The sequence below is a fragment of the Castanea sativa genome, chromosome 2, assembly GCF_040712315.1.
Source record: "Castanea sativa cultivar Marrone di Chiusa Pesio chromosome 2, ASM4071231v1".
In the NCBI taxonomy this organism is placed as follows: Eukaryota; Viridiplantae; Streptophyta; class Magnoliopsida; order Fagales; family Fagaceae; genus Castanea; species Castanea sativa.
The window spans coordinates 45,329,163-45,352,985 of NC_134014.1; the positions used below are offsets into that span (position 1 = coordinate 45,329,163).

General features: G+C 40.8%; 1 protein-coding gene across 1 annotated transcript; it reads right to left on the minus strand.

Moving 5' to 3' along the window:
• Positions 1-18,977: 18,977 nt before the first annotated feature.
• LOC142625933 (putative disease resistance protein At5g66900) lies at positions 18,978-23,420 on the minus strand. Its single transcript, XM_075799690.1, has 6 exons — positions 22,609-23,420; positions 21,782-22,188; positions 21,249-21,610; positions 20,526-20,737; positions 19,142-20,425; positions 18,978-19,054 (listed from the first exon to the last, which is right to left on the minus strand). The coding sequence occupies exons 1-5, from the start codon at positions 23,234-23,236 to the stop codon at positions 19,590-19,592; spliced, it is 2,445 nt and encodes an 814-aa protein (XP_075655805.1). The 5' UTR covers positions 23,237-23,420; the 3' UTR covers positions 18,978-19,054; positions 19,142-19,589.
• Positions 23,421-23,823: the final 403 nt, after the last annotated feature.

Here is a 23,823-nt window from a genome sequence, read left to right on the forward strand (position 1 = left end):
CACACCTTTTTCAGGTGTATCCGTCCACCTAGTGGATTTGTTACTAATTAGATGTACTTCAATATAAATCTTTCATCTGTCCACCACATGGACTTGTTAATAATTAGATGTACCTCATTCTTTATCATTCATCCGTCCACCTCATGAACTTAGCACAATCACCTTGGATTATTTTCTCAAACTTATTTCTAACTTCATCTAGGGACTTTGTATTCCCACTACTTTCATAGAAACTTGAACACATTGCTAGGATTAACTCTGCAGCACCTTTCCAATGCACATCGATGGTGTTATCAACCTTATTCTTTATTGCAACCCCACTTATTTTCTTCGTGGAGTTGAAGGTTTCAACATGGAGAACAATATAATCTTGCTTTAACTTTTCCACGTCCATACCCAATCCCAAAATAGCCCAAGATAGAATTGCTTCTTCATTTGTCCACGGCATAGCTACAGAATGCGGTATACTAAAGTAGAGTCATCAATTAAATGGTGAAGTGGTAGAAGGCGTGGAGTTTCAAAACTACACGGACGAAGAAAGAATGGAGAAAGTTGAGAAGGTTTGTCATGGCAAGGTTGTCCCCATTTGACAAGCTTCTAAGGGTACAATGCTTGAAATAGAAAGGCCATGTGGTTGTAGTCATTGTGGACTTAGTTCATATATCCGTCCATCTTGTGGCATCCGTTCACTTTGTGGATTTTATAAATTTTTTATGCTAGTTTGTATCCGTCTGTTCTTTGAGCGTAGTAAATTTTGGACACTAGTTTGTATCCATCTAGTCTATGGACTTAGTAAATTTCGGATGCTAGTATGGACTTGGTAAATTTTGGATACTAGTTTGTATCTGTCCATTCTATGGATTTAGTAAATTTTTGGAGGGTCGTTTGTCACTTTGGTGACTTGGATGATTTCTATTTGAGTCAATCATCTTTGGAAAGTCACTTGGATTGTTCGTCACCTAGATCATTCATTGCCCTGTAGGAAGATTTGTATCTTTTACCAAGGTACTCGTTAGTGGATTGGTTCATCTGTCCATCCATAGGTAAGAGGACTTAAATTTTTTGCCAAGACACTTGTGAAGGGCTTGGTTCGTCCATACTCCAGCAAGAGGAAGACTTGGATCTTTTACCAAGGCACTTGTGAGTGGCTTCATTCGTCCGTCCACTTGTAGGCAGGAAAACTTAGAATTTTGTCCAAGGCACTCGCAAGTGGCTTGGTTCGTCCTTCCACCAATAGGTAGGACTTAAATTTTTGTACCAAGGCACTTGTGGGTGACTTGGTTCATCAGCCCACCCATAGGTAGGAAGACTTAGAATTTTGACCAAGGCACTTATGGGTGACTTGGTTCGTCCATCCACCCATCGGTAGGAAGACTTAGAATTCTATTCAAGGCACTTGGGGGTGGCATGGTTCAGTGGCTTCGTTCGTTCTTCCACCTATAAGTAGGACTTAAATTTTGTACCAAGACACTTATGGGTGACTTGGTTTGTCCATCCACTCGTAGGTAGGAAGACTTAGAATTTTGTCCAAGGCACTCGTGAGTGGCTTAGTTCGTTCTTCCACCAGTAGGTAGGAAGACTTAGAATTTTAACGAAGGCATTTATGGGTGACTTGGTTTGTCCGTCCACTCATAGGTAGGAAGACTTAAAATTTTATCTATGGCACTCGTGAGTGACTTCATTCGTCCGTCCACCTGTAGGCAGGAAGACTTAGAATTTTTTCCAAGGCACTTGTGAGTGGCTTGGTTCGTCCTTCCACCAGTAGGTAGGACTTAAATTTTTGTACCAAGGCAATTATGGGTGACTTGGTTCGTTCGCCTACCCATAGGTAGGAAGACTTAGAATTTTGACCAACACACTTGTTGGTGCTTGGTTCGTCCGTCCACCCATAGGTAGGAAGACTTAAAATTTTGTCTAAGGCACTCGTGAATGACTTGGTTCGTCCGTCCACCCATAGGCAGGAAGACTTAGGATTTTGTCCAAGGCACTTAAGAGTGACTTGGTTCGTCCTTCCACCTGCAGGTAGGACTTAAATTTTGTACCAAGGCACTTGTGGGTGACTTGGTTCGTCTGTCCACTCGTAGGAAGGAAGACTTAGAATTTTGTCCAAGGCACTCGTGAGCGGCTTGGTTCGTCCTTCCTGTAGTAGGTAGGAAGACTTAGCATTTTGAAAAAGGCACTTGTTAGTGACTTGGTTCGTCTATCCACCCGTAGGTAGGAAGACTTAAAATTTTGTCTAAGGCACTCATGAGTGACTTGGTTCGTCCGTCCACCCGTAGGCAGGAAGACCTAAAATTTTGTCCAAGGCACTCATGAGTTGCTTGGTTCGTCCTTCCAACAGTAGGTAGGACTTAAATTTTTGTACTAAGGAACTTGTGGGTGACTTGGTTCGTCCGCCCACCCCTAGGTAGGAAGACTTAGAATCTTGACCAACGCACTTGTTGGTGACTTGGTTCATCCATTCACCCGTAGGTAGGAAGACTTAAAATTTTGTCTAAGGCACTCGTGAGTGCCTTAGTTCGTCCGTCGACCCGTAGGTAGGAAGACTTAGGGTTTTGTCCAAGGCACTTATGAGTGGCTTGGTTCGTCTTTCCACCTGTAGGTGAGACTTAAATTTTGTACCAAGGCACTTATGGGTGACTTGGTTTGTCCGTTCACTTGTAGGTAGGAACAATTAGAATTTTGACCAAGGCACTTTTGGGTGACTTGGTTCGTCCATCCACCCGTAGGTAGGAAGACTTGGAATTTTGTCCAAGGCACTCGTGAGTGGCTTAGTTCGTCCTTCCACCACTAGGTAGGAAGACTTAGAATTTTAACCAAGGCACTTCTGGGTGACTTGGTTCGTCGGTCCACCTGTAGGTAGGAGGACTTAGAATTTTAACCAAGGCACTTGTGGGTGACTTGGTTCGTCCGTCCACCCGTAGGTAGGAAGACTTAAAATTTTGTCCAAGGCACTCGTGAGTAGCTTGGTTCGTCCTTCCACCAGCAGGTAGGAAGACTTAGAATTTTAACCAAGGCACTTCTGGGTGACTTGGTTCGTCCGTCCACCCGTAGGTAGGAAGACTTAAAATTTTGTCTAAGGCACTCGTGAGTAACTTGGTTTGTCCTTCCACCTGTAGGCAGGAAGACTTAGAATTTTGTCTAAGGCACTCATGAGGGGCTTGGTTCGTCCTTTCACCGGTAGGTAGGACTTAAATTTTGGATGAGGATCAAGTGCCAATAGGCATCCTTGATCATCGGTCCATCCCATTGGTAGGACTTAAATTTTGTACCAAGGCACTTGTGGGTGACTTTGTTCGTCTGTCCACCCGTAGGTAGGAAGACTTAGAATTTTTTCCAAGGCACTCGTGAGCAGCTTGGTTCATCCTTCCAGCAGTAGGTAGGAAGACTTAGCATTTTGACCAAGGCACTTGTTGGTGACTTGGTTCGTCCATCCATCTGTAGGTAGGAAGATTTAAAATTTTGTCTAAGGCACTCATGAGTAACTTGGTTCGTCCGTCCACCTGTAAGCAAGAAGACTTAGAATTTTGTCCAAGGCACTCATGAGTTGCTTGGTTCGTCCTTCCACTAGTAGGTAGGACTTAAATATTTGTACCAAGGAACTTGTGGGTGACTTGGTTCGTTCGCCCTCCTGTAGGTAGGAAGACTTAGAATCTTGACCAAGGCACTTGTTGGTGACTTGGTTCGTCCGTTCACCCGTAGGTAGGAAGACTTAAAATTTTGTCTAAGGCACTCGTGAGTGACTTGGTTCGTCCGTCCACTTGTAGGTAGGAAGACTTAGGGTTTTTTCAAAGGCACTTGTGAGTGGCTTGGTTTGTCCTTCCACCTGTAGGTAGGACTTAAATTTTGTACCAAGGCACTTGTGGGTGACTTGGTTTGTTCGTCCACCCGTAGGTAGGAACAATTAGAATTTTAACCAAGGCACTATTGGGTGACTTTGTTTGTCCATCCACTCGTAGGTAGGAAGACTTGGAATTTTGTCCAAGGCACTAATGAGTGGCTTGGTTTGTCCTTCCACCAGTAGGTAGGAAGACTTAGCATTTTGACCAAGGCACTTATGGGTGACTTGGTTCGTCTGTCCACCCATAGGTAGGAAGACTTGGAATTTTGTCTAAGGCACTCGTGAGTGGCTTGGTTCGTCCGTCCACCAGTAGGTAGGAAGACTTAGAATTTTAACTAAGGCACTTTTGGGTGACTTGGTTCGTCCTTCCACCAGTAGGTAGTAAAACTTAGAACTTTAACAAAGGCACTTTTGGGTGACTTGGTTTGTCCGTCCACCTGTAGGTAGGAAGACTTAAATTTTTTTCTAAAGCACTCATGAGTAACTTGGTTTGTCCATCCACCCGTAGGCAGGAAGACTTAGAATTTCGTCTAAGGCACTCGTGAATGGCTTGGTTCGTCCTTCCACCGGTAGGTAGGACTTAAATTTTGGATGAGGATCAAGTGCCAATAGGCATCCTTGATGGTCAGTCCATCCCATTGGTAGGACTTAGTTTTGGATGAGAATTAGGTTCCGTTGGAATCCTTGATCATCGGTACCATTGGTTGTTGATCCATCCCATTGGGATAAGGATTAGTTGCTTGTCGGCATCCTTCTGCATGGTAGGCCACTGGTACACTGCCCCCAGGACGCGTGATGCCTGAACTTTCAACCTTCGGGAAGCGTTGTAGTCCTCTGGAAGTGTCCCATTCTTAAGGTAGAAGGTGATTGGAATCGTCCAACCAATACTTGCTGGTATCCCTTGTATTGCAGCTCCTTAGTGACGACCAATAGTCATGTGTTCGGTAGATGCAGCCTTGGCCAATCGATTAACATGTTCTTTTCTTCCCTTAGGACTTGTACAAATTCTATTACAAAATTTTGATTTGTCTGTCTCTTGACAAGGCTAAGGTACTTCATTAGCTCTCCTTTGGTTTCGTAGACTTCGTTGATAGTCTTGTTAGTACAGCTTCGTACTTAGCTTCATTATTGGCCGCCGGGAACTGGAGTTGGATGGTGCATTCTATGATGTCCTCTTCAAAAGATTGTAGGACTACCCTGATCCCTCCGGCATGTTTGTTGGATGATCCGTCCATTCAAATCTTCCATGGGGCTGTTGCCCCCTTGCCTTTCGCCTTGTTCGTCATAAATTTTGTGATGAAGTTAGTTAATGCTTGGGCTGAGGCTAACTTCTCCATAGGGGGATATCTTTCTTCTGCTCCCTTAAGCACTCAACTAGTGTAGCATACGGGTAATTGCACACGATCCTCCTTTTCGATGAGAGTTGAACTAACAACCGTGAGGGATATGGTTAAGTAGAGGGAAAGCTCTTCATTGGGTTTGGATGGATTGGGGAGTGGTGGAGATGAAAGGAATGCCTTCAATTCCTTAAATGCTCTTTGGCATTCGTCGTTCCACTCAAATGCTTTCATCTTGGTTGTCCTTTTTTTGGTGATCGTCCATCAGGGGACAACCGTTGTTGCGTTTGTTGCTGCCCTATTCGTCATTTTGATGGTTCAAATACTATTCGTTCCACTGGCCCAACTTTTGCGCTAGCAACTCTCCAAGGCATTGGGCAAGTTTTCAATCTCTTGGTTGATGGTAGCCATTGATCGTCTGGACCATGCAATTATTTGTCTTAGGAGCGGTGATATGGCTAATCACTCATTTCCCCATAGACGGTGCCAACTGATGATGCACAAAAAATCGCCAGTGAGTTGATCGTCCACACACGTGTCAATGGGTGCACCTGAAGAACAAAAGAGAAGAACCAATCAAAGGGCATCGGTGGGGTACCGGCTAAAGACCCTCCGAAGGTTAAGTCAAAAGAGAGCTCCAACATTTCTAGAGAGTATGAGCTTTAGAGAAATTGTGCGTACCTTTGTGAGAGAAGGTTTTGGGGGTTATATAGTGGTGTAGATTTGACCTTAATTTCGTGAGGAGGAAGGCATTTCCTTATGGGGAGAACTCTCCATCAAATTTCCAGATTTTTCGGGATGATTTTCCTTGTAGATGACCCTTAATTATGATTGGGCGTAGGGTGCAAAGCTTTTCCATATCTGGATTCTTGATGAGCACTTCCAGCCACGTGGGAGCCACGCGAGTATCGTGCATCCCCCTTTATTAGGTCCATCCGCGTGGGGTCCATCCTCTTTGTTGGGTCTGTCTGCCTGAGGTGCATCCATATTGAGGTGCGTCTAACTGAGGTTTTGCTTCCTCTGGATCCGTCTGCCCACGGAAATGTGTTCATCAATCTTGTTATGTCGTCAGCTTTGTAGGTCTAAAAATACCCTTATCAGTTACAAATATTGCTCATTCTCTTTCTCTCAGCTACAGTTCTAGCTATGATCTCTCTTTTTTTTCTTTTTATTCTCTCTCTCTGGATCCCCTTTATCTGAGAGTCTCTTTCCTTTATATACTCCATGGTCATTTGTATCCTAGTCCTCCATCTTCAATCCCCCTCAACCTCTTTAGGACAGTTGTCCCATTAGACTTTTGGCGAAGGTGGTGGAAGGAGCTGCTGAGCTGTGGATCCATTGTTCAAGTCACTTCCTCATTAATGCAGTTGATAAAGCTGTTGCCTGTCATTTAATGCTGAGGAATAGGTGAGACTTTACAAGAAACCTCCCATAAATATCTTGCCTATCCCCTGAGGCACCCACCTTCATCTCTTATACTCCCCAAGGACACCCTGTCACTACCCATTCCCTCTTCGGGCAACCTCACTCCTCGGGCTATGAATGCTTCTTTGTGAGTAACAACTGAAGGCTACAGTGGTGCTTCTAATCTTCAGTTCTCGAGTCCCCACATATCACTTTGGCTTTGTTTGGTTAGAATGATAGAAAATGGTTGGAATAAAGAAAATAGTTTAGTTTTCCATCATGTTTGTTTGTTTGGAATGATGGAAAAATAATATAAATTTCATTTATTTGATTGAGAAAAAAAAGCCAGAGAATAAAATATGTAATTCATATAAATTTACTCATATACATATACCCCTACCAGTAATACATAGTATATAATAAATAATTTGATACATAACTTATTATGTTAATATGTCTATTTTTTAATCTATCAATTCCTTCATACATTAAAAAATAATCCCATTAACTAAATTATTTATAATGAAATATTAAAAAATCCTTTGTACATAAAAAAAATAATGCCATTAACTAAATTAGTTAAAATGAAATATTAAAAAAAGAAGGAAAAAAAAAAAAGACTTGTTGATGGGTGGTTACCTGGCAGCTTTAGATAGGATGAAAAAAAAAAAGTTTAGGATAAAATTGAAAGAGCATTCACATTAAAATGTGCTAAAATATTTTAGAGCTCAAAACACTAAAAAAACACACTACATCAAAGATGCTAAACCTATAATTTTTTAACACCTAGCTACAATAAATTATTGTAAAATCAAACAAAAAAAAACGTTATTTAAATGAAAATTAGAGAGATACTTTTTTTTTATGAAATTGAGAGAGACTTGAGGAGTAAAAGAAAGAATAAAATAAGAATAAAGAAAAAAAATATTTAAATGAACGCGTAAAAGAGTAGAATATTTGATGTTAGGTGTATTAAAAAGTGTGGTGTTAAAATAAATAAAATGATTTTTTAAATTGCTAAAAACTAGAATTGCTATTTTAGAAAGAAAGGTGGCCACTTGTGCAACATTATATAATGAGATAAAATGTCATTTTTGTTTGATGCCAATCTTGGAAGAGAAAATTTTGTAGGCTCAGGTGAAAACACACTTGTACCTAGGGTTTTCATTTGTAATCGTTTCTAATGTGGGATGAAGACGCTCAGACCGTCCTTGGACGGTTATCGCCTCGGCAGCCATCCAGGAGTTATCGTCAGGACGAGGATAACAGACAAGGATGTCCTGGGGTGATAGCGTAGCTACATCCCTCGTCCAAGGATGCGCGCAGCCTGTCCCGAGAGGACTCGTCCACATATAGACTCATGGACGAGGATTTTACACTTGGAATTATCAAGCACATTTTACCTCCCGTAATGCACGCCTAACCTCAGGCGATCGTTATATGAGAGAATATAAATCCTAAATGGTTGTAGGAGTTATCCACGAACCCCTGGCTTCCTCAAATTTAGGAGAAGTTATAATCCCAAATAACTGCTCCTAAGGCACTATATAAGCACTGGTTCGGACCAATGAAAGGTACGTTGAACATTTTTTCCCAAAAGATTGGAACTCTAAGAATATAGAGAAAACTGACTTTACCATCGGAGGGTTCTTGGCCGGCGATCCCGGTCACCTTTGATCGTTTTTCTCTGTTTTTTAGGCCATTGGAGAGTGAGTTGTCCTTTCAAATCCGGATCATCCAGTTTACTGATTTTCCTTGCATCATCAGTTGGCGCCGTCTGTGGGGAAGACTAACGAGAGTAGAGCAAATAAACACTATCCACTGTCCTTTTTATTCGTTCGTGTTTTTGTTGTCAAAGGTTACTTTGTCCCAGACAAAAGGCTGAATGGTTCGAACAAGATCAAGGGCTACCAGCCCAGGCCACCAGGAGAGTAGGGATGCATCTAGTAATCCCCTTCGCGATCGCAGATTAGCACCTGTAATGCAACCGCCTTCCATTCAACACATACAATCCATGGCTACCGCTATGGCAGAACTGACACGTCAGAACCAGGAGTTGAATAGGGAGATCAACCTCAGGAGGCAGCGCCAAGATAGGCACATGCAGGGGGCCCCGAGTCAGGAAGGAGGAGGGGAAAATGTAGAGTCCGAGAATCAGACAAGGGGTACCACTTCAAGAAGGATGCCGCACTTGGAGAGAGAGATGGACCAGATGAGGAAAGCCATGGATGAGATAAGGGAGAATATGAGGAGAGCAAACCCAGTAGACGATATGGTCCACCGAACGGACTCCCTTTCCCAGCTTCCATCAACAGTCATCCTCTACCCCCGAAGTTCAAAATGCCTTCTTTAGACTCGTACGATGGAAATCGCGACCCTTGCGATCACATTGCAACTTTCAAGATGACCATGCACCTGTAGGAGGTCCCGAATGAGATCATGTGCAGAGTTTTTCCTACCACACTTAAGGGACCAGCGCGAGTGTGGTTCAGCAAGATACCCCCAAACTCGGTTGGATCATTTGAAGAGTTGAGCAAGTTGTTTGTCAACAATTTCATCGGAGGACAACGTCACGAGCGTTCCTCTTTAGTCTACTGACTATAGAGCAAGAGAAAAATGAGAGTTTGCGATCCTTTATCACCCGCTTTAATAGGGAGGCCTTGACGGTGGACGAGATGGATGACAAGTTATTGCTGGCCACTTTCCACAATGGGGTCAATTCTGACTTGTTCATTCATAAGCTCTACGAGCAGGAACCACAGACTATGGCCGAGCTCGTCCATTCAGCCCAGAATTTTATGAACGCTGAGGACGCTATTATAGCCAAGAAAAGAAAAAGGGCAGAACGCTCGGAAGCGGGTCACCATCGTTATTTGGATCAGGGACCTCATCCAAAGAAAGCTCGGTTAGACGAGAGGAAAGATAAAGATGGTAAGAAGGTGAGTTCCTCCGCGAGGAATCAGCAATATACGCCCCTGACTATGCCACTGGAGCAGGTTCTTATGCAGATCAAGGACGATCCGTCCTTGAAGTGGCCGGATAAAATGAAGGGAGACCCCAACAAGCGTAATATGAGCAAATACTGCCGCTTTCACAGAGACCACGGGCATGACACGGATGAGTGCTTTGACTTGAAGTAGCAGATAGAAAATCTCATTAGACAAGGAAAACTAAGGAACTTCCTTGGACGAGACCAAAGATATGAGAAAATGAAAGCCAAGGTGGAAGAATCATCACGTCCTCCACTAGGAGAAATAAGGGTAATTATAGGAGGAAACTCGACGGCATAGTCATCCAAGTCAAGGAAGACATACCTGAAGGTGGTGTAGAACATCCAGCCGTCCGGACAACCTACTAGGACGAGGGAAGTAGACCAGCAGGCCGTTATGTTCACAGACGAGCTACCAGGTGTTCTTTGGGCCTATAGGACGACTGCACGAACTCCGACAGGAGAGACCCCTTTTAAACTAGCCTATGAGAGTGAAGCTATAATACCAGCGGAGGTTTATATGGCAAGTCACCGGGTGATGGAGTACCAGGAGAAAGAAAATGGGGAACAACTTCGCCTTGACCTCGATCTTATTGACGAGGTAAGAATGGATGCGGAGCAAAGGACGGCAAGGTACAAAAATCTTATGGCCAGACAGCATGATGCCATGGTAAAACCCAGACGGTTCGGTGTGGGGGACCTTGTCCTCAAAAGGGTCTCCTTGGCGACTTGGAACCCAGCTCATGGAAAACTGGGACCCAATTGGGAAGGACCCTACAGGGTAATCAACTGCAAGAGGCAGGGGTCCTACTACCTGAAGCCCTGGACGGGCGGAAGTTAGAGCATTCTTGGAACGTGGAACATCTGAGGAGGTACTATCAGTGATAAGTAGGGACGAGGGAAGTCAGTGGCAAAGTTACGGCTATGATTTGCGTGTTTGCTTATATTTATTGTTGTGTTTTTACTACTATTATGGTGTGTTATGAATAAAAGTGCACTAGTTCTTAAACTTTTGCACTACTTATAGACCAGCTTATGAAAGACGAGGCTATGTACTTTTAAGTATCTTAATAAGGCACTAGCTTGTAAGCATGTGCCACGTTTGTGAACAATGTTCATGTAATAATATGGTTTGAATTTCTTATGTATTTGATGCATAGATTTAGTTTTCATAATAATACCCACAGAAGGGGCAAAAGCCTAAGACGAATTGAAATCTTCGGACGCAGAAACACTCGTCCAAGGCTTTCCTTTAAAAAGGATAAAGCAAAGAGAAATAAGCCAAGGCATACTCGTCCAAGGCTTTCCTTAAAAAAAAATAAAGTAAAGAAAAAGAAGCCAAGGCATACTCGTCCAAATATTTCCTTGAAATGAGGATATATATATATAAAAAAAAAAAAAAAGAAGAGAAAAAGACTAAGGCATGCTCATCCAAGACTTCCTTTAAACGAGTATAAAGCAAAAAGAGGCCAAGGCCCACTCGTCTAAGAAAGTGGGCATTAAGGCGTATCCTTCCAAAAACGAGCAGCTAGTCAAGACGGGTGAAACATGAACGTTACGAACCCCTTGTGAGCAGACGAGTAATAATGGCCTAAAGGACAAGCCAAAGTAATGCGGTCATCATTATCGTCCTAATCGGGTCATCCACAAAGAAATTGTGTAGACGATCATTCAATGCTTAGAACATTGTTTAAAAAACACATTTGCATAAACGATAACAATGAATAAGCTCGTCCATACAATAGGTAACAGATAAAGATATTCTTTAAGTCTAAAGAGGGTAGACGACCATCGTCCAAAAACCCTTATAAAATATGCATTAAAAGGCAATTGTTGATAAACTCGTCCAGAACACTCTAGACGAGGTGATTGTACTTGAATACATTTTAAATAAAAAGAAAGAAAAGAAAGCCAAACAACAATAACACTTGGTTAAAACAAATTTTTCTTCAAGAGGGGGGGGCATCAATGTTGGGGTCGTCCTGAGCTGGTTTGGTGGAAGCGTCGTCCTCGATGTTGACATCATTTGAGCCTGTGTGAACGAGAGAACTTGTAGCAGCGCCAATGTTGAGTTTAATGGTGCTAAAGTCAACTTCAGGAAAGCTGTCCATAGCGTCCATCCTAAAATCCTCAAACCCTGCTGCGTAGTTCGTATCCATCAGGTCAGTGAACTCTTTGGACGCTTTGAATTTCTCCATTGCCTCGTCTTTAGCTTTCTTAAGAAGAAGACTCAGCTCGTCATTCTCTCTTTGAAGAAGTTCAAGACGGTCGTCCTTCTTGGCAGCGTCGGACTTCAGCTCCCCCACCAATGCCTTCAACTCCTCAGCCTCGTCCTTGGCCTTGTTCGCCACCTCAGCCCACGTCCTACAGTCGTTCTTGATCTCTTCTATTCTTTTCTCTAGAAGGATCCTCGTCCTGTCCATCTCTGTGGCCTGCCTGGATGCAACTATGAACTTTGACATTGCCTACATGGAAGAATAGAAAGTTCAGAAGATAGAAATAACATTGGGTAACATGGTTAAACCAAGACGAGGCAAAAATGGTCACCTTAAAGAGATCGTGGACGCCAGAGTGCTCGAACTCTTTCAAAGACAAGTCGTAGCACGCAGCCACGTCTTCACCTTTCACAGCCTCTTGGAATCGTTCCCAAGCCAGATCTTCATTCTCCAATAAATTAGTAGAAATCCTTTGAGGAGGCTGGGACGAGTCAGGAGCAGGGGACTTGGACGGAGTGACGCTGACAGGCGTGGACGAGTCTACATCAACGACCAAGACGGGCGGCTGGGAAGGATGATCAGGCCTAGCAGTTTCGGGCCTGGACGACCCATGCTTGGCCTTCTTCCCCCGACGACTGGGCAAGCTAGCCAAGTCTACATGCTTGGACAAACTTTTCCTCTTTTCTCCAGCCGCAGGACGAGGCTGGGGTTGAGACTCAGGTCTAGCTGCCTTGTCGATCACTTCTTTCCTTTTATTTCCCTTCATGGTTAACATTCCTAAAAAAAAAAATAAAAAAAAAATGTGAACACACATACATACAAATAAATAATAATAATAAAATAAAAATGAAAAACGCATATCTTAAGAGGAGCACTCACGTCTACGGGTGGTTTGTTCGTGTGCTAAAGCTTTGATGGACGGTTTGGGGCCAAGTCCCCACCTGTGTAGACGCTAAAGGGTCACCAACGAATGAAAGTCTCATTCAGAATGTAGACGGGCCCTGTGGACGCGATCACGGTGGAACTTGCTCAAAGAAGGGCGTCCAACGGCCGGAAAGGGAAGAAGGAAGTTAAGGTTAGACCATCGTCCAAAGATAAAGTATAACAAAAAAGAAACAAAAAAGAAGAAGAGCATAACATACCTTCTGGACGAAGGTTCCCTAAGTCTCCAGTATAAGGAGCAAACGAGTCTTTACCAATCTCAACAGGATGCCCCGCCCAAAAACCAGAGACGAAGAAAAATTTCATCTTCCAGTTTCTGTCAGACGAGGGCAAAGACTTAATCAGTCTACAGTCATTGCCCCTGGCTGTAAACTGATGGAAGCCTCAAGATTGATTTATCTCGGAGGGTTTATAGCAGTACAAGAACTTGTCCGCGGTGATAGGACGGTCCCCATCAAACACCTCCCTCCATAAGACTTGCATAGAGACAATTAGTCTCCATGCGTTGGGGTTAAGCTGACACACTCCCAAGCCCAGCCTAGTGAGTAATTGCCTAGCAAAGGCATTCAAAGGAAGTCTAAGCCCCCCTAACAGATAAGCTTCATAAACGTCTATTCCAAAAAGAGGCTGGCAACACCATTCACCTCGGACAACTAACCTAGGGTTTAGATCGTCAGGAATTTGAAACCAACTCCTTAGGGCATCTAACCTTCTCTCGTCTGTCCTAGAAGGAACCTCTATAGCACAACTATATACGATTTCCCCTTCGTCCAAAAGGGAGGACGGCGGGGAGCTCGTCGAGGTGTCAGCCCCAGAAGCTGCCCTCGTCCTAACATTTTCTTGTAAGCTCTCGAGGGGAATTCCCGGGACACCAGAGGTATATTCCTCTGTTGTGTGACCACTACTGCTGCTATTGTTGCTAGAAGTATCATAACTAGAACAGTCGTGATACTCGTCTATGACTTTGACTACACTGTCGCTAGACGAACAGGAAGCCATTTAGGACGTCCTAGTACTTAAAAAGGGAAGTTTGAAAGTTGAAGTAAAGGGAATACCTGGCTCTAGATGGAAGACACTACGGACGCTGAGAACACTCCTAGATGAAGCGATGGACGAGGATGTCAAAACAGAAAATCTGAAAAAGTGAAAGGGGCACGAGAGGGAAACCATTATTTATAGGTAGAAAAGTCTCGATATCAACAACGACTAGACCAATGAAAAAACGACACGTGGCACCTGCCTCGAAGGAATGAATTGACGCGGCCAACCCCCTATGGATGTGTGACATGTAGTACGTTAAAAAAAAAAAGAAAAAAAAAGAGATACTCGTCCTAAAATCTGTCAATACGCTACGTAACCCTTGGACGAGGGGCAACTGATGTGGGATGAAGACGCTCAGACCGTCCTTGGACAGTCATCGCCTCGGTAGCCGTCCAGGAGTTATCGTTAGGACGAGGATAACAGACAAGGCCATCCTAGGGTGATAGCGTAGCTACATTCCTCGTCCAAGGATGCGCGCAGCCTGTCCTGAGGGGACTCGTCCACATAAAGACTCATGGATGAGGATTTTACACTTGGAATTATCAAGCACATTTTACCACCCATAGTTCACGCCTAACCTTAGGCGACCGTTATATGAGAGAATATAACTCTTAAACGGTTGTAGGAGTTATCCACGAACCCCCGGCTTCCTCAAATTCAGGAGAAGTTATAATCCCAAATAACTGCTCCTAAGGCACTATATAAGCACTGGTTCGGACCAATGAAAGGTACATTGAACATTTTTTCCCAAAAGATTGGAACTCCAAGAATATAGAGAAAACTGACTTTACCATCGGAGGGTTCTTGGCCGGCGATCCCGGTCACCTTTGATCGTTTTTCTCTGTTTTTCAGGCCATTAGAGAGCGAGTTGTCCTTTCAAATCTGGATCATCCAGCCTACTGATTTTCCTTGCATCATCAATTTCCTTGATATGTATGTGAAATAAGGATGTACTCGATTTCTAGAAAATGTTGATGAAAGGGGTGAAAGGAATTGTTGGTCTTGGAACACAATGATATTTGGCTATGCCGGCAGGGAAGCTTAAAGAGACTACAAATTTGTTCGATGAAATACCCAAAAGAATAATTTTTCGTGGATGGCAAAAATATTGTGGTGCCTAAATCATGACTGGCCTAAAGACATGAAAATTCAATATCGAATAAGGTCACCAAATCTAGTGCTCTTGCTGTCTACAAGTCCAAGCTTACATACGGGCAGGGATATACAATCTAGGCACATTTTTGACAGGATGGTGGATAGGGATGTTGTTTCTTGGACAACATTGATTGATGGATTAGTAATGCAACACGGCTTGTGTCCTATGCATTAGTGCACTAGACACGTTAGGATACGGACAAATGTCACACGTGTTTGCATCTTAATGTGTCCAATGCAACTAATGCACTAGACACAAGCTCTTCCTATGGATATGAAAGATGGGAAGACTGATCTTTTTTGTTCTTGGCATTGAAGACATCAGGGATTAATTAGACATTAATCAACATTTGCGGGGATTTTAAATGCTTGTGCTGATCATGTTGTAAAGGACCTAGGCAAGCAAGTTCATGGCTATATAACACAGATAAAGGTTTCATCCCTTTTCATTTACAGCAGGTACTATTGTTCATATGGATTCAAAGTATGGGACTATTAAGAATGTGAGAGTACGTTTAGACCCCTTAAGCAGATTGTTTAACCTATTTTATTAACCAAGTGATTACTTAGATTAATTTTCAGATCTAGGTTAAAACAAATAAATAATATCATGCAAAGTTGTGGAAAAGTAAATAACACCACGATATTATTACCCAGGAAAACCAATGAAACTAACCTATTTCAAGGTAAAAACCTGGGGAGGATTTAACCTAGCTATCCTCAAGGTAAACTAAATCCACTATAAGAGAATTAAAGTTTTTACAATCAAATTTAACTCTAAATCTATTACTACCTCATGTATTAACTTACTGACATGACCACGTATAAGCTTTGAATCCACAGACTCCTTCTCTTCTTAGATTTACACCAACATAAACACCCTTGCTTGTGACTTTGAGATCCCACTCAAAGATTTAGCAACACAAACTCTCTAGTTTGTGACTCCAAGACTACCCTTGAAGGTTTAGATCATCAGCAGTTGTTGATCTTGTTGCAGCAACTTCAAATCTACCGGATCTAATGATATGAGAATGATTTTCGGTAGTGACTTTGATAGAGGAAGGCACAATGCCTTTTAGATCTTACAAGAACACTTCCAAAGTCTCTCAAAAGTTTTGAAAACGTAGTTAAAGTTTTCCTTTATATATTAGAAGTGTTTCACTTGAAACCCAAAACGTTTAAGCAGAGTTTGGGCTAAGATAGAATTCTGTAGAAATTTCATGTCTGTGATTTTCGATTGGTTGGATCTAATTTTCGATAGATCGGATTTCATTGAATTTGAATTCTCCTTTATGCAGCTTGAATGTTCTTGTACTTTGACATGTAGTACCTTGAGCATTGTCTAATAAAACCTATAGATCTAGGAATCTATATCTAGATAAGTTTGTGCTCATAGTTTGCCAATTATTCTAAACTTTTAGAACCTAACAGAATGCAACAAAGGTATTGAAAGGGATGCCTCTATCAAATTTAGTTTCATGGACTAATTGTTCGAAATGCTCAAAATGGTCAACCGAATGAGGCTATCTAAAGTTCTTTAAGTTTCTTCTGAAACCAAGTTCTTTGAGTTTCTTCTGAAACCAAGTATGTAGCCTAACCATGTTACATTTGTTGGGGGTTCTTTCCACTTGTATTCATACTGGATTAGTTGATAAAGGACTTGAATATTGCTATTTGATAAAGGAAAAGATAGCTTAACATGTATAACAAATCATTATGTTAGTATCATATGGGGATTAACAAAATGCCTAATGTAGGGATGAAGGGCCCAGAGAAGGATATTGGGCCGTGGACTGCGCCCGAGGACGTTAAATTGCCTGAGGACAGATGAGTACTAGCGAAGATAGATAGATTATTGGGCCAAGGAAGAGGTTAGGTCACAATGAATAAATGACATTGTCCAAGGAGCGATACCTCCTCAGCCAATAGAGTGGAGGCCTAAAGTCCAACCACCCATTAAGCACTGGGCAGCAGGCAACCATGCTTGGAAGGATAAGCATTAGAAAGAGATGAGTCAACAGAGAATTGAAAAATATTTGGGAAGAAAGCTGCTACCGCTGCATTGAATGCTCTGCATCTAACCCTTTGGCCGCATTAATGTGGAAGTGATACCTGAACAGTAACTTTTAGCCTTACAGTTACCCACAAAGACTTCAGGAAGGTATTGATGGGATAAGTATCAAGGAAGGCTGAGATGAAAGAAGGGAAAGAGATATAAAAGGGGAGACCTCCATTATAGGAGGAGGGGAATTAGAAAAAGAGGGAGAAAACTTTGTAGTCAAGAACCTGAATATTTGTTTAAGTTTGAGAGATATTTATCCAAGAATATACCATCCTCGGACTTGACCGAGGAGTGTTTTCTTTTTAATCTGCTTTACTTAATCATTCCTATAATAAGCTAATTCACTGTGACTAACACCTAACCCATTTAACGTTCAGTTTCAACCTACTCTCTATCAAATTTATTGTTTGGGGCTTATTGGGCCATAGTCTTAACATCTTGGGCTGTGGATCAACTTGCAGTCCTTACACTTAAGAAGCTTGATAAAGTAGTCTGGGCTTCTATACTTGGTGGCTGTACCCAATAGAATTCACCCTTTATACTTGTGCTACATGATTTTAGGAGCATAAACAGCAAAATCTTTCCTACCAAAATGAGAAGCTTGCAGTTGCATTTGGAATCATTTAAACTCCACCAGGAATGACAAGAAGCTTTTCAACAACTTATGTCTGGAGTCAGCTACTGCCATGCTATGGTATCGAAGCAATTTTCCTCTTTTATTATTTTATAATACTGAAAATTTGTTCTTACCTACCCCTGCTATGGAAACTTTATATATTCGGTTCCTTGTTATTTTGTTTCTTGGTGAAGCAAATATGCCATTGTGACTAGAAGCTAGAAAAAACACTTTGTTGGATGGAAGCCTAGCTCCTCAATTGAAGATATGTGTCTTTGGATATTCAAAGGTACTAGTTGTGTTTCTCTTTCTTATTCTCTTTGCTGTCAGTTTAGGGGAGACAGAAAGGGGGGTTGGGGGATCACTTAGTTAAGGTGAATTATTGACTAGCTATATTGGGAGAGTTCCAAATCTCATAACAAAACAATTATTGCAGATTTAGATGATTTTAAACATGCTGTTAGTAGTGCATTTTTCATAAGCGAGTTGGCAAGGACTAAAATGACAAAAAATTTTAAAATATAACAACCAAATTGAAAGTTGCAAAAATTTAAGAACCAAATTGAAAACGAGGTCAAAATATAGAACAAATATGCGTTTTTGCTTAAATTGAACTGCAGCAACTGCCCATCTTTTCTCAAAATATATTTTTTAAAATTTTTAGTGAATAGACTAAATTGAACCTGAATCTCATAATGAATCAGAATCTTTAGACGGTAAAGAGCAAAGAATAGACTAAATGGTTTGTGGCTCAAAAACCCTGCTCATGTAGTGTCCAAACTCCAATCAGGGACGAAGATAGGACTTAAAGTTAGGGGGGCAAAATTATAAACAAAAAATTTTGAAACTCTAAATAAATATTCATTCTATAAACCATCAACAAAGAAAAATACACAAAATTATTGTTTTTAAAGATATTACAATGCAATTATTTATGAAAATAAGACATTAAATTTTTCTCAACATTAGTAGTTGGTAATGTTGCACCACTATTATTAGCTTCTAAATTATTTAAAAAGATTTTTTTTGAAAAAATCAAATATGATAGAGGAAATTTTAAAGTAGTAAATAATCTCTTTAATTATTTACCTGAAAAAAAAAATCTTTCAAATTTTTTAGAAGACACTAATAGACAACAACACTACTACCAAACAAAACTACAAATCTACACTAAAGTGCACAGAACTGTCCGAACATCACATGGACATTGTGTTGTTTTACATAGTTCACAGTTGTTAATCACTGGGCTAGAGACAAGACACCACCTGACCACCATTTATTAATATATATATAAATTTTGCCTTGTTAAAGATTGAAAGAGAAAGATCAAAGATGGAGTCAAGTCAGAGTCTACCTCTCTCTCTTTGACACTTTTTTTCTAGTCTCTTCTTCAATTTTCGGATGTGGTGTAGTCTCTCAGCTTTGCTTCTCTTTCAATTTTCTTCACAGCACTATCAACACATATGATTAAATCTAAGTTAATCAACCAACTAACCAAGGATTAGAGATTCAGATATGAGAGAGGGATAAAATGTTACCAGGTTTGGGGCCTTTAGGGTGTGCTGATTGCTGCGGTGGACTAGTGGTGCCCATTGGTGTCAAGCATGGTGCACTGCCCCCCAGGTCCAACAATAGCTCCATCCCTGACTCCAAAGCTCTGAGGCAAAGGTTAAGACGGTGCAGAAGTTAAATATAGATGGATTAGTACACACTGCTTTTAGTGCCATATCTTCCAAAACCAAGTTGTGTGCTGTTCGGTTTGCATCTAAAAAGATTTTTTTTCTCTAAATTTATATGTAGCTTATCATTACAACATTGGATTATATTCCTAACCACCCATACTATTGGAAAAATCCTTTATTTTGTGAGCTCCCCCCTATTATTTTCTTAGTAGCTGCTGTTGGCATTGACTGTGATTTAGCATATTTCCATTTGATATAACATATTGAACCCACAACATTTTTGAAGGAGAACAGTTCTCAAAAATCATTTGGGAAGCCAATTCAAGTTAATATCTTTTCCAGCCACCTCTACCTTGAGGTCGGTGAGGAATTCCTTGATAGGCTCCCATAACCTGGCCCTCTCTTCGTCACATACCACCAGCTTTAACTGCTCAAGATCCATTATTGATTCTGGAAATTGAGTACGCAATCTTAAGCACCCTTTCATATTGAGCTCTTTTAAATTACACAACTCACCAATGTGTTTTGGCAACTTCATAATGCTTAGGCAGTCAGATATGTCTAGAATGCTTAACTTATGGAGGCTTTTGATTGAATTTGGTAGCTCTGACAAATCAGTACATGACCTAAGCCTTAGCACTTCTAAATTCACCAGCTTTCTAATTTCTTCTGGCAGTGCAAACAACTTATGACAGTTGGTGATGCTGACTTTTTTGAGGTGGATGATATCACACAGCCCAGCAGGCAATTCCTCCAGATCATTGCAATAGTCAAAGTTTATCTCCGTCAAATTTGGAAATGCATCTGAAACCTGAATTGTACAATTCTCAAAAGCCTTACCAATATTACACATAAACAAGGATATTTTCTTCAAACTCTTCAATGGTACAAGGGTCTCGCAAAGCGAAGAAATTGAAACCTTCTCTAATCTGATTCTTTTTAAATTGGGTAGATACCCAAGCATTTGAAAATTGCTTATTTTGGAATGAAAGAAACCATAATTGTTGATTATCAAAACCTTGAGTTTATCCATTTTCTCCACAAACTCAGGTAATGTATAATTCTTTGTATGAAAATTCAAAACTAAAACCTCAACTTTGGATCCTTGAATGTTGCACCACCTGGGCGAGAATAATTCATCTGCAAGAATAATTTTATACAATGTGACAAGCCATCAATCTTATGTAAATTACATATTGTGTATGTCTGTGTGTCTTTGATAGAGAGAAAATGTGCCAACCTGTTGAGATAGATAATAGGCGAGCATTAATGAGTTGCTGTTTTTGTTCTGTCCACCACTTCGGTAGATTGTTTCCACTTATGTTAATAATCAGTCTTGACCTTTGTCCTATAGACTCCTGGCTGCTCTGATGTATAGCAAGCTCTCTAAGAATATCATGTTGTGTGACAAAGTCTTCATTATAATAGCTTTTGACCTCACTTGCATCTTTCCTGTGAATGGGAAAAATATAAGCTTAGAACATATTCAAAATTTTCAGCTTCACATATGAAAAATATATAATATTAAGAATACAATGACACAACAAAGGGAATTAGATACTACTATCAGTTTTTATCTACAATAATTATATTCAAGTGTATGCCAGACAAGATGCAAACAGGTGTTAACTATTAAAATTTGAAACAGCCCTCTTTGCCAGGGCACGGTAGTTGGAAACTTGGAATATCTTGTTTCTAGATTGGCATAAGTTTTCTTTTTTCTAGCTCTTGTTAGTAATCACCTTTCAAATCATGGTATGAAAAATCCTAAATTGGCCATTGTCATGTCAAATAAGCTATAATAACATATTATCAAATGCCATCAGAAGTTAATTAAGCCATAAAAAAACTATTTTGGGCCTTAGGCCAGGTATAGAGTTACGGCATAATACAACTAGCAGTAATCACGTGAAGAAATCACACAAGAAGAAAACTGTAGTATAGAGATAAAAAGCCAGTATACCTTGCCATCACAAGACTAGCCAGATTTCGAATGTTGAGTTCTTGTAAATTGGCAATGGCTTGGATGCCATCTTCATATAGTTTATACAATTCTGCCCACATATCTATGAGGGCAGCGGCTGGGATCCTTTGGTCTTCGGGAAATGAACCCAGGTCCATGAAACACTCTTTGATATTGACCTTGTCATTGGAAAATTCTAGGCTTTTTTGAAGATGAGCAAGCAGCTCTGTATCAGAACTAAAATAAAATTGACCATCAGACCATTTCATTAGTCTACTGTGCCATACTACTTCATGCTGCCTACGCAGTGAGCCACCAATCACTTTAATGACTAGTGGGAATCCCCCACAGCCTCTTACTATCTGCAATTCAAGGAAACAAATGAACTCGGTTATTTTTTGGAGGTTACCGGGGTAATTTTCGGCCCAACCGCCCAAGCAAAGCTTAAACGTGTGTGTATGTATGAAAACATAATTTTGGCAGGTGTGTGTGTGTGTATATATGTATATATATCTCACAGATTGACAAAGTACCTTTTTGGCATCTTCTTCTGCTGGAATGTAAGAGTTCTCATCATGTAGGGATGCTGAGTGATGAAAAAGAGTCATTGCATCAACATCATCTAGTGGTTTTAAGTGATATGTAAATTGCAATCTTGGAAATGCAGTTCTTGAAGTAACCAAAATCTTGTAATTGGGAAGATCAAACTTAAACTTTTCAGGAAGGGATTCTGATCCGGGCCAGACATCATCTAGGATCAACAATATAGGATTAGGGCTAAGATGATTCAGCAGTTGGGACAACTGGTCGATTGCATCTTCATCACATTGAATTTGAAAAGTAGGCTGCATATCCTTATAATTTAATAGGTTCTGCACAATGACCTTCACATTGGGAGTTTTTGAAACGTTCACAAAGAGAATATTGTCCCCAAACATACCTGTCCAAACTCAATGTAGTTAGAAAACTGCCACAGAGGCACATTTCATATCGCATGATATTACACACATAATGGCCATGTCATATGAAAAGAAAACCCAATCCCAATCGCAGCAAACGGTGAGATGTGAGAAAAATAAAAAATTATGAGAAACACCCCCAATTATGAAAATATAAGAATTGCCTTTTTAATTTTTTTTTAATCATCTTGTTTCTTTTACTGCAATATTTCATTTTAGGATTCAACAAGGAAGTTCAGTGTATTTTGTTTTTGCTACTACCTAACGGTATACTTTACTATTAAGGATCCACATACTAGCATTATAAATAACTTCAAGAATATGCAAACTATATTTCCTAAAACACTAACAAATTAGAAAGTAAAAAATTACACAGTGGCACACAAAAGAGATGGAAGTACCTCTAATTTGGTCATCCTGACAAAGCATTTGGACCAATGTGGTCTTCCCACATCCTCCAGGAGCAGTCAGTAGAAGCAGCTGCACCTCCTCCTTCAACAGCAGCGTCTTCAACTCCTTCATTGGCATATCCAACCCGACTATAAAATCCGGGGGATCTCGAACCGTGCACAGCACCCTTTGTCTATCCACAACCGAATCCACTTTTTGCAGATTAACATTCACATTTACCAAGGTCCTCAACCCATTCCTTGTGCTATGCACTTGCATATGAAGCTGACAGAACCTGACGATTTCTTCCACCAACTCTTTAAGTTTAGGGGAGTAATATAGTTTGAACCAGCAGTTCCACCACCGGATTTTCAAGCACTTGAGAACCAGCTTCTCTCCCACTTCCATATGTTCAATCAAGCTCTTTGTTTCCACTTCTGGGAGATCAAGCTGTTCGCTTGGTTGTGTTATTTCGTTGACCGTTGGCGCCAAACGATCTAACGTGGATTCGAGGTGTTTAAGAATGGGTTTGAACATACGGGCTTTGCTTACCACATCTTTAACTGTGACATGTAACACTGTAAAGCCCTCTCCAAATGCTGCCCCAAGAGCAGCCCCACCCACAAATGCTGCTGCCATAACTTTTTATTTCAAAGATTTTATATCCAATATAGTATTTGGAAGACCAATTGAGAAACTAAGACTTTTTTTTTTCTTTGAACAGTAAGACTTTTTTTTTTTTTTGAAACAAGAAACTATAATAAGACTTCGATATACCCAACTATGCAAAATACAAACTTTTTTTAGGACGAATTAGATTTTTATTCTAATAAATGAAAAGTTGCAACACAGTACAAGTAAAATAAACTATCAGTGAAACCTGAAAATTACAAAGCTAAATATTCACTTATATAGTAGAAAATTTACAAACGAGTTCATCTCAGCACAAGGAAACGGATCGGAAGTAGAGAAGAGTGTCACTGCTTCTTTCGTGGAAAAGAAAAGACATAAATAAAGATATTTAACATTCAGTATCTCCGAGCTAGCGCGTATTCAGAGACCTAGAAATGTCCAAAATCGGAGTGCGCTAGCGCGTATTCAGAGGCCTAGAAATGTCCAAAATCGGAGTTGTAGACTTCAGTTGATGAAGTTTCGTCCGAAGCAAGGGGTATATTGACTTTGTGGCCAAAGTTAACTATGTACTAAGGTTTGTTTGGTTGCCACTT